Source organism: Chanodichthys erythropterus, chromosome 3 (genome assembly GCF_024489055.1).
Source record: "Chanodichthys erythropterus isolate Z2021 chromosome 3, ASM2448905v1, whole genome shotgun sequence".
Lineage (NCBI taxonomy): Eukaryota > Metazoa > Chordata > Actinopteri > Cypriniformes > Xenocyprididae > Chanodichthys > Chanodichthys erythropterus.
In genome coordinates, this window is record NC_090223.1 from 43,607,725 (window position 1) to 43,619,928 (window position 12,204).

Consider the following 12,204-nt stretch of genomic DNA (forward strand, 5'->3'; position numbering starts at 1 on the left):
TGATCTGATCTTTAGGAGTAGTTAGTTAAAGTACAACATCTGGAAATAGAAAATATTGCTAAAATTTTGCAGAGAAAACTCACAAATATCTCACTTCCTGTTGGGTTTTCAGATTTTGGGACTTTTTTGTAGGTATTGGGCTGATACATGTGTCTACCGAATTTCGTAACTGTACATGATAGTGCCACCTACAAAATTTCAATTAAGTGTCCTTCGTGCTACATTTCGAGCCATTTTGCCACACCTAAATCTGAAAACAATATCAGATGTAAATTTTCACCACTTCTGATGCATATGTAAAGTTTCATGAGTTTTTGTGCATGTTTAAAAATGCGATTCATTTCGGAGAAGAAGAAGAATTGACTGAGCAATTACAATAGCAATTACTAATAACACTTTCTAAAGTGTCTTCATGTTCCGTTCTCGCTGGAGGGGTGAATGCAGCGAAAACCTTACAGTGGATGGATGGGAAACTGTCTTGTATTGCTCCCACATCATATTATGTAAACGGCATTTATGACAAAGAACCACCCATGCAGGTATCATGACAATCTATCGATAAACGCATACCTTGTCCTCTGCTTCTGATGCTTGAGCTGTGCTACTGAGGAATGATTTCTGAAGGATCATGTGACACTGAAGGCTGGAGTAATGATACTGGAAATTCAGCTTTGATCACAGGAATAAATTACATTTTAATAAAAGTATGAATTTAAAAGTTGAATGTTCATTAACAACAGACCAATCAGCTTTGAGCTCCAGACTTGGTTCAGCAACATTAAAATAGGTCAATTTTTTTTTATTTGCTTCTAATTGGAAATTCATTGTTATAAAAACATATTAGGTTGTCATGACAAATTAGGTGGTTGCTAGGGTTGCTCTCCATTTTGCAATCGTGTGTCAATCTGTCCGAGAGCTGTTAACACAGGATGCGTTCTGTGTTTCCTCTGGATTTTTCTTATTGTTGGTCTATGTACACATGCTTAAAGGGATAGTTCAGCCTTTAAACATGATTCATACGTGTATTTAAGTGTCTGAGCATTCTGTAATCATTAACTCACCCAAATTTCATGCTAAAACTATATGACATTCTTATAAAGTTCTTATTCTTATTGACATTCTTATCAAAACTGTTTGGTTACCAACATGCACCAACATGTTGGTAACCAAACAGTTTTGGTGATCATTGACTTCCATTGTGTGTGTGTGTGTGTGTGTGTGTGTGTGTGTGTGTGTGTGTGTGTGTGTGTGTGTGTGTGTGTGTGTGTGTGTTTTTATTTATTTATATATATATATATATATATATATATATATATATATATATAGATATATATATATATATATAATATATATAGTAAACAGTCTACAAACACACACACACACACACACACACACACACACACACACACACACACACACACACACACATACATATATATACAGAGTGTGTGTGTGTGTGTGTATGTGTATATATATATATATATAATATATATATATATATATATATATATATATATATATATATATATATATATATATATATATATATATATATATATATATATATATATATATATATATATATATATATTTTACAATACCGGTCAAAAGTTTGGACACAATACTATTTTAAGGTTGTCGAAAGAAGTCTCTTCTACTCACCAAGGCTGCATTTATTTGATCAAAAATACACAAAAAACAGTAATATTGTAAAATATTATTACAATTTAAAATATTGGTTGTCTATTTTAATATATTTTAAAATGTAATTTATTTCTGTGATGCAAAGCTGAATTTTCAGCATCATTACTCCAGTCTTCAGTGTCACATGATCCTCCAGAAACCATTCTGAATTTATTATGATGATTTATTATGAGTGTTGGAAACATTTGTGCTGCTTAATATTGTTTTGGAACCTTTTGATACTTTTTTCAGGATTCACTGATGAATAAAATTTATTTATTTATTCATTTATTCAAAACAGAAATCTTTTCTGTCTTTACTATCACTTTTTATCAATCAACACATCTTTGCTGAATAAAAATATTAATTTCTTTCAAAAAAAAAAGAAAGAAAAAAAATTACTGACCCCAAACTTTTTAATGGTAGTATATATTGTTACAAAAGAATTTTTATTCATCAAAGAATACTGAAAAAAGTATCACAGGTTATAAAAATATTAAGCACTTAGCAAATTATTTCCAACATTGACAGTAAATCAGCATATTAGAATGATTTTCGAAGGATCATGTGACACTGAAGATTGGAGTAATGTAAACATCATGTGAAACATGTATCATGTGACATTGTAGACTTGAGTAAATTCAGCTTTGCATCATAAAAATAAATTATATTTTAAAGCATATTAATAGGTAATGCTAATACAAACTAAATACACGCAATGCTGATGTTGTTAACATTAACAGCGATCGTTAGATTTAATCACCATTGGCAGCGAGAATTATTGTAATGCTTTTTTTTTTTCCTCAGTTGGTCAGAACAAAAGTGGCAGACGTTACTTACTTGTTCAGATGACAATTTCCGGTGAAAATTCTTACTTTGGTCCAAGTACTTCCAAGACAACAATCTGTGATCCCGAAGTACTACACCGGTGTAGTGACTGACAGCAAACACTAGATTCATCCGCATTGAGGAGCCATGCCGATGCACAACGCACGTAAAGGTGATAATTCCACAAACAACAAAGACAAAGAGGCAAAACCACGGACTGCAGCTTTAAAACAGATAACCATTATTTCACTACATTACTGTTTTTTTTTTTTTTTTTTTACTGTACAATATTACTGTTTTTTCTGTATTTTTGTTCAAATAATTGCAGGCTTGATGAGCAGCATATGAGACTTCATTCAAAACATTAAAAATAGTAATGTGTCCAAAGACCAGTACACATATATACATAAATATGTGTGTTTGATACATATAGAGCAATGTTCTCAAAGCTGCTCATTACATTGATAAACCCCTGAATGTATGAATCTAGTATAAAATGAGCAGAACACATTCATATGTACATGCACCTCCTCATTTTGCAGGTTTTATTCAAATGTAATTTAATACATATTTACATTAAGTGTTAATTTAATTCCAGTATTTTTGAGTCTTCGTACTGTATTATGTATAGCCTATATCAGAATTTTATCAGCCATCTGCAGGCCTGCTCTCGGCATTCATAACATTCCACCATTAATCACTATGCCGCAGTCCTCAAACCAGGTACGCAGTTGATTCACACGTGTTTGTGAGTGTCTGTCTGAGCTGCAGCCATCAGCTATTCAGAAGACAATCAGCTCAGTTCAGCACTAGTGGAGACAAACTATTCTCTGCGCTTTCGCATCAGCGGTGTGCTGTGACATCTTTACAGCCACTGTCCACAAGGTTTAAAAAAAGATATGGTTTGTTTCACCTCCTGTAAAAACGAGACAATGTGTGGTAGCAAACAAAAGAACGTTCGCCACAGGACATGAATGCCCACCACAGCTGCAGGTCACTCTTGTACAAATTGTTTCATTGCTGACGTTATCCTGAAGATATTTAAAGACAATAAACGTAGTAGTAGTGTGAAGGTAAATTCACAATTGTGGAAACAATAATCATTGTAACTGAAAAATTATACTTTATATTTGCAAGTGTCAGTCAGGGGCAGTTTAATAACATTTCGTATGACTCTCTTGTAACAAGAAGTTGCATTTAAATAAACTATAATATAATAATAATGTTTAAAACCTCTGTAATGTGAGTGAAACAGGAGAAATGGATTATACTGTTTAACAATATGCCAATTGTTCAGCTAAGACAAACCTCTGGCAAAAAGTCAGGATGACACTTTAGTTTAGGGTCCAATTCTCACTATTAACTAGTTGCTTATTAGCATGCATTTTACTAGGATATTGGCTTAATACTTATTAAGCACACATTAATGCCTTATTCTGCTTGCACATATTCGACATTCTTAATCCTACCGCATACCTAAACTTAACAACTAATTACTAACTATTAATAAGCAGTAAATAGGAGTTTTTAGTTATACTTCATTAATAGTGAGAATGGGACCCTAAACTAAAGTGTGACCAACAGATTATAAGTAGATAAAAATGCCATAAAACAGTTTTGAAAATTGTGAGTTACAAGTCATGTGTGATCTATTTTAAAAACTATAAGTCTATCCATCACAGCCTCATTTTCATTAGTGTAAAATTCATTATGGCATCTACCCTGATTTAAGTGTATTGCCTGCACGGTCAGAAATGGAAAGTTGTTTCAAAAAAGTTATTATATTTAGAGCCGTAAGATTTGGGGGAAATAAATCGAATTGCAATTTTTCTGATATAATTGTGATTTAAAATGCAATTTAAAGGTGCCCTAGAATTAAAATTGAATTTATCTTGGCATAGTTGAATAACAAGAGTTCAGTACATGGAAAAGACATACAGTGAGTCTCAAACTCCATTGTTTTCTCCTTCTTATATAAATCTCATTTGTTTAAAAGACCTCTGAAGAACAGGCGAATCTCAACCTAACAGTCGTAACAGACGGGATCATTAATATGTATGACCCCAATATTTGCATATGCCAGCTCATGTTCAAGGCATTAGACAAGGGCAGCCAGTATTAACGTCTGGATCTGTGCACAGCTGAATCATCAGACAAGCAAGAACAATAGCGAAAAATGGCAGATGGAGCAATAATAACTGACATGATCCATGATTACATAATATTTTTAGTGATATTTGTAAATTGTCTTTCTAAATGTTTCGTTAGCATGTTGCTAATGTACTGTTAAATGTGGTTAAAATTACCATCATTTATTACTGTATTCACGGAGACAAGACTGTCGTTATTTTCATTTTTAAACACTTGCAGTCTGTATAATGCATAAACACAACTTCATTCTTTATAAATCTCTCCAACAGTATAGCATTAGCCGTTAACCACGGAGCACAGCCTCAAACTCATTCAGAATCAAATGTAAACATCAAAATAAATACTATACTCACAGGAATCGATGCATGCATGCAGCATGCATGACGAACACTTTGTAAAGATCCATTTTGAGGGTTATATTAGCTGTGTGAACTTTGTATATGCAATGATAGAGTCGAGAGCTCGGGAGGGGGTGGGAAGCGCACGATGTAAAGGGGCAGCAACCTGAATCGGTGCATATTTAATGATGCCCCAAAATATTAATACTAATAGTTAAAAAAAAAAAAAAAAAAAAAAATCTATGGGGTATTTTGATCTGCAACTTCACAGACACATTCAGGAGACACCTTAGACTTATATTACATCTTGTAAAAAAACGTTCAATGGCACCTATAAAAAATTGCTATGTTTGTTTGTAGGGCTGCACAATTTGGCCAAATATATAAACCTTAAAATAATAATATTGATGATTATGCTTCTAATAATACTAATGATGATAATCATTATTATAATGATGTCAAAGTTACATTTTGGTGGAAAACCGCAGGCAGCCCATACAGCATGTAAAAAAACAGTGCCGTGCTCTAATTTAATTAAAAAGCCCTATAGCGATTTTGGTTTTACTTTGATTAATCATGCAACCCTAATTATAATATGTTTTTAAAGTTACAGAGGCAAATATTTTATTTGGAAAAAAAACATGCACCATTCTAGACCCTAAAACGGCATTACAGACAGCAGTTATAGACAGTCTAAGACAGCAAATAAGGTCATGCTTACTTTAAAGCATTGTTATCACGGCTGAATGGTCACATCGTTCTTTGTGCATGCAATAACACGTTTTTTTTTTTTATCTGATGTGCTGTCAATGCTGTGGGTGTGAAAGGAGTGTTGAAATAGCATCTGAAACTTTATTCTCTTTCATTCTTGTCTCATAGGGGCCTCTGCAGGAATGGAGAACGGAAGCTTAATGAATTTGCTGGACTATGGAGAGTCATTGTGGGAGAATGCAGAGAAAAACCGGTACATCTTATGCCGTTTCATCAACCCCAACAAGCTAACCTCATATCTGCGGCAATGCAAGGTCATCGACGAACAAGACGAAGACGAGGTGCTCAACTCGCGTCTGCTAGAGTCCAAAGTCAACCGAGCAGGTACGAGTGTTCTTCTTGTCCGCTTTTAAGCATATACAATAGCACTGTTGATGATGTGATACGGATTCGCCCAAGGTTGGTTTCGCTCTCTTAAGTCGGATTGCGCAGACATCAACATTCATAGACGCCAGTGACAGAAAATACTAAACACTGTGGAATATGGAAATGCAAATTCCATGCCGAAAACATTTACATGCAAATCACATCATCAATCAGTTACTCGGTCACCCCATCTTTCACTGTGTTTTTCCAGTGGTGTAATGTGATGATGAATGGACGCTTTTAATCCTGTGAGCTGCCGCTGTAGTTTTTCTTTCCCAACGACTCCTTCCTGAACCTTTGTATCATTTTTCAACTTCAGAACGGCCAGAGGCAAAACGGATGACAAGGATTTCACCCGAGCATCTTGCTAAAGTCTGCACTGTTTGTTTGTCACAAAGCCGCACATCAAAATGCTTGTTTACCACGGCTGGGATTTTCACAGCCCCCTAATGATTCTCTTTTCCCTCTGGGACTAGCAGTTTGGCATGTAATACAGAAGATCTTTCAAGTATTTTTTTTTGTGGCATGACATTCTCTAGTGAGTTAAAATACAATGCACCGCTTTTATGACAAATCTGGACATTCCTGCTATAGTGCAGCAAGCAACACTAGAAAATGTAATTCTAGCATCAAGCTCTTTGTCTGTCCACACCAGACGCCACATTTCTAAAAGAAACTAATAAATAAATTACAATCACAGTCAATCGGAATAGTGTATGGGCGGACCTCTCCCTGCAAGCGCATTGCTGTCTCATTTTAATATACTGCAGATCACAATCAGTACTGTCAGTTACGTTTGTGATATGCCGGATGGTGGACCTGTGCGCCCCCTGGGTGCATGTCTTTGGAGCCCCTCAAGGGGTGATGGACCTTTAATCCCACTATAAGCAATAAGTGCGATTGGCTAATACATTTTGGAGATGCATATTTGCAGTATTCTGACAGTCTTAAGGACGTAGTTTTATTTATTTCAGCCTTGGTTTTATTCTAGAAATTGATATTAGACAGGGTTCCCACGGGTCATGGAATTTCTGGAATATCATGGAATTTTAAATGGTCTGTTCCAGACATTGAACGTCAGGGAATTTTTTTTTTTTTTTGTCCAAGTCATGGAATATCAGGGATTTTTGTTTGTTGCTTTAAATTTTTGTTTCCATTTATCAAAATGTACTTTTCCTATACCATTTTTTTTAATCGTGTTTTGTTATAGTTAGGCTATTTATTTTTTAATTTTTTTAGCTGCGAACAGAGCCTTCCCACACACTGTTGTCATTGGCTGTGATGTGATTTTGTCGTCTTGTAGCTATGTCACGTCTGGTTAGGACACGGTAAGCTAAAAAAAGAAATAAAAAAAAAAGGACACCGTAAGCCGCCTTTTCAATGCAAATGACATTAGGATACGAATGTCGCGTTTCACCCCCTAGTGGCAGTTGCGCAGAATTTTCGAATTGGTTGTACGTAGCAGTTACCATTGTTTATTCACCATGGTAGAATAAATAAATATAAATAAATGAATATATATGCACATTGGATAAACTACCAACATTACTTTTGAAGGAAAAATATTATGGGTTTTCCAAGACTTAAATAATTAATAATTATTAAATAATTATTTCAGACTTAAATAATCATAACCATTTTACAGAAATAGCCTAGTGTCAAACAGTCTAAGACAGTCTGCAAACATTTGAACTTGATGACAAACAGAAAATCCTCTAAAGCGTTTATCCCCTGAAAGAATAAAAACTATAAACTAATTTCTGTAGAAAAAGTACAGAATAATATCAAAGTGCATTTAACGGGTGAAAGCGCAAAATAAATAAATAAATAAATAAATAAAAAAAAGTAGTGTTTATGAGTGTTTAACTTAGTTTTGTACTAAAAAAGTAAATAAAGCTTGCAAATTGATGGATTGAAAAAATACTGTCTGTGGCTGATTTTGTCTGCTCAGTGTTTTTCCGTTCATTATAGGTCATGGAAATTCAGCTTTTTAGTCAGTGAAAGTCAGGGAGCAATCAGCTTATTTGGCTTAGAGTGGGAACCCTGATCAGAGCCAATGAAATTACTGACACTCGTTTTTCACAACGATAATGAAACAAATAACTTTGTAATATATTTACAAAGAACAAACTGTGCTTTTGAAGAAGAAATATGTGGAAAGAATATGATTTTCACATAATCTTATCATAGTCAGAAATGTCAGGGATTGCTGTTGTTTTCATGTTCATTGTTAAAAATGTTGACTCAAGGCATTATTTTACGGAAATAATGACAGATATTTTTTTTTCTGTATTATGACAAACATTACAGTAAAACAGCTTACAGTTGATTGTAAAAAAAAAAGAAAAAAAAAAGTGGGGTTTAAAGGGTTAGTTCACCCATTTACTCACCCTCATGTCATTCCAAACCTGAAAGACTTTTGTTCATCTTCAGAACACAATGAAGATATTTTTAATGAAATCTGAGAGATTTCTTTCCCTCTATTGTCAGTTCACACAACTACCAATTTGACGCATAAAAAGTTCATAAAGAGATCATAAGACTTTTCCAAAAAAGGAAACCTATACAAGGATGAATCATTCACAATAAGATCACTAACATGCATTCAGTGAATACATGGTGTGAATTTCCATTTTATTCAGATTTTTTAAATTGTGAATATTTGGTTTAATTGATTTTGTCTTTTCAGCTACTAAACTAAATTTAGATGTCATTTTAGTCAAGAGCAACATGGCAAAATATTGACTAAATGTGTAAAAATATTAACACTGTTTGATATAAAAGATTCAATGTGATCACATTAACATATACTATTTATGAGGGTCACACCAGGTAAACCACGTTGTGCTTTTTTCACTTCAACAAGTGTCATGCTGCAGTGGTTTTTGTTTCAGGTCGGTTGTTGGATATTCTGCATACGAAGGGAGAACGAGGTTATGTGGTTTTTTTAGAGAGTCTGGAGTTGTACTACCCTGACCTCTACAAACTCGTCACGGGGAAGGAGCCCACTCGCAGATGTTCTACTATAGTCGGTGAGACACTTTTAATTTAAAATACCGCCCATATAAATGACCTACGACTATGCCTTAAAAATGTTTGTTGCCTTCCACCTGCTTCCCCTCTGGGACGAGCATCTGCCATAAATCCCCTTTCAGATTTGTGCAGTAACCTTATAAGCAAGTACTGTGGTGTTACTATGGTACAGTAATGGTATTAGAGGGTGCTTTGGTGATAAATGATTACCATACTCATAAACAGTGATATTTACATGACATTTGAATAATAACATGGTTGTGTTTTGTGCAGTTGGGTTTTATTGACTGTATTTGGTTCTTTGCCTAGTGGAAGAGGGCCAGGAAGGACTCATCCAATTTTTAATGAATGAAGTCATAAAGCTGCAGCAGCAGTCCAAGGCCAAAGATGTGCAGCGGGTGGATATCATGACCAAATGCCGCACGCTAGAGGACGATACTAAGAAGCTACGGTTGGCCAACCGGGAGCTGCTGACTTTCCAGGAGCGCTACAATAAGATGAAAGAAGAGCGCAATAACTATAATGATGAACTTATTAAGGTGAAGGATGACAACTATCAGCTGGCCATGCGGTACGCTCAGCTCAGCGAGGAGAAGAATATGGCCGTGATGAGGAGCCGAGACCTTCAGCTAGAGGTCAGAGGGCTTCTGAAAGCATTGCAGGATGATTTGAGTTTTCACAAACTATTTGTTTCCTAGATTTACTACTAAAAGTGATGGGTCACTCATATTTACATGAATTACTTGACTATGTGGGATACAAATATTGACTGCTGTCTCTCCATTTTCTCCAGATTGACCAACTAAAGCACAAGTTGAACAAGGTGGAGGAGGAGTGCAAAATGGAGAGGAGGCAATCTCTGAAACTGAAGAATGACATTGAGAACCGGCCTCGGAAAGAACAGATATTTGAGCTGGAGCGAGAGAATGAGGTCTTGAAGATCAAACTCCAGGAGCTGCAGTCCATCATACAGGTGAATACCCTTTCTGCATCTCGGTAAATAGTTGACAGTGAAAAGCAAACAGTTGGGAAAGGTTATTCAAAGTCAGAGTTTTTAAAGTTGTTTTGTATGCTTGTTTTGTTTCTTTTTATGCATAGCCTGGGCCTCTACCTGATTCAGACAAGGCCATCTTGGATATCCTGGAGCATGACCGACAGGAAGCTCTGGAGGATCGTCAAGAGTTAGTCAACAGACTATATAACCTGCACGAAGAGGTCCGACAGGCTGAGGAGCTTCGGGACAAGGTCAGGACTAGCCTTATACTTTGAATAATCATTTCAGCTTCAAGCTCTTTGCCAAACAATGCATAGCAAATATAAATGTTGGGTAACTTAATCAGAATCAAAATAATAGAGGCTTTTTAAAAAAAAAAGGTCTCACAAAAATATGGGTCAGTATGATTTTTTTTTTTTTTTTAAAGAAATTAAAACTTTTATTTAACACGGATACATGAAATTAATCAAAAGTGGAAGTAAAGATGTTTATAATGTTACAAAGGATTTCCATTTCAAATAAAGGGTGTTCTTTTGATCTTTCTATTCATCAAAGAATCCTGAAACAAAAATGTATCCACAAAAACATGAAGCTGCACATCTATTTTCAACATTGATAATAATAAAAAGAAATGTTTCTTGAGCACATCTTACTGACCCCAAACTTTTGAACCGTAGTTATCAATATTTATCCATATTTAATGATACAATGTAGCCTTTATTCATAGGTATGCTAGTTGCACTGCGTTCTGGGACTACCTTATCTGCAAGCGATGCATATTTATCAAAAGAAGTCATCTTATATGGCAGCACAACTTTGCAGCCTACTGTTTACAGTCATGATACTGTTTGTGATGCCTTAAAAGGCTGTCTCGGTAGGCAGTTAACTTTTGGAAGAGAGCTTCAGAGTGGGGTCATATTGGTCACTTTTTGGTCACATCCTTAATGTTTAAATGTCCTCATAATTAATGTGATATTACATTGGCATCATGGGGCATTAAGTATATTTAATATGGACTCAGCATGAGAGTTTTTAGTAGACGGCTAGAAATAATGAAGTGTAGGCAAAGGTTTTTTTTTTTCTTGTCACACATGAACGAGAAGTGACAGAGGCTGATGAGGACTGGCTGCTCTAAGTGGCCCCTTCTGCAATGTGCTGCAGCTCTAATTAGAAGTGCATCTGAAGTGACGTGTGAAAAGTGTCAGAATTCAGGGTTAGGCAGGAAGGGGGGAGGGGTGGCGGCAATGACTTCTTATCACAGTCAGCCCTCTTTTGGAGCTTTTCAAATGTTCCACTTCTTTGCATAAAATGTGTATTTTATAGTGTTGAAGGCTTACTTTTAGCCCAAAAAAAGGGGGGGGGGGTATTTTAATTAGTCTTGGATAGCTTACCAGCATCTCTCTTAAAGGCGTGGTTGATTATGATTTCACTTTTTTTTTTAACTTAAGTTAGTGTTTAATGTTGCTGTTTGATCATAAACAACATATGCAAAGTTACAACGCTCAAAGTTCAATGCAAAGGGAGATATTTTCTTTTAATAATTTGCTGTTTAAGAACTACAACAAACGGCTGGTAGGGACTACAACAAGCTTCTTCCCGGGTTAGTGACATCAGTAACCTTAAAATTTACATTAACCCCGCCCCCGAGAACACGCAACAAAGGGGCGAGGCCATGTTGGGCTGCTTAAGAGAAGAGGAAGAGTTGTTGTAGTAGAGTGTTGTTGTCATGCCGTCATTTTACATCAGACTGCTTCACAAATGAGGGTCAATTCAACACAAAAGATGAACATGACGGCACATGCTAGTCGATAAGCTGAATCAACTCCACAGCAACTACATAAATGTATCCACTAACCCTTCAGAAACATCCAGTTTCATTCTAAAAGTTGTAACTTCTTCCTGAGTCTCTCCATCAGTGTATGACTCCAGTTTGATCAATGTAAGGCTGAACACTGTTACTGACAATCATTATTTTGGCTGTGTGAGATTCTCCAGCTTTGTTGATGAGCAACCGAAGCACAAGCTGTTAAAGCTCCGCCC

At 35.5% G+C, this 12,204-nt stretch overlaps 1 protein-coding gene across 5 annotated transcripts in view; it reads left to right on the forward strand.

The window, feature by feature from the left end:
* Positions 1 to 12,204, forward strand: part of card11 (caspase recruitment domain family, member 11) — a 43,966-nt gene that overhangs the window by 18,218 nt on the left and 13,544 nt on the right. For 3 of the 5 annotated variants that reach the window (XM_067382428.1, XM_067382432.1, XM_067382429.1), the window contains exons 2-7: positions 2,491 to 2,683; positions 5,880 to 6,095; positions 9,032 to 9,169; positions 9,480 to 9,805; positions 9,964 to 10,143; positions 10,269 to 10,415. In XM_067382428.1, coding sequence (XP_067238529.1) covers positions 2,659 to 2,683; positions 5,880 to 6,095; positions 9,032 to 9,169; positions 9,480 to 9,805; positions 9,964 to 10,143; positions 10,269 to 10,415 — 1,032 coding nt within the window. In that variant the 5' untranslated portion in view covers positions 2,491 to 2,658. The remainder of the gene's footprint in view (positions 1 to 2,490; positions 2,684 to 5,879; positions 6,096 to 9,031; positions 9,170 to 9,479; positions 9,806 to 9,963; positions 10,144 to 10,268; positions 10,416 to 12,204) is intronic. The other 2 variants (XM_067382430.1, XM_067382431.1) reach the window with 1 other exon arrangement.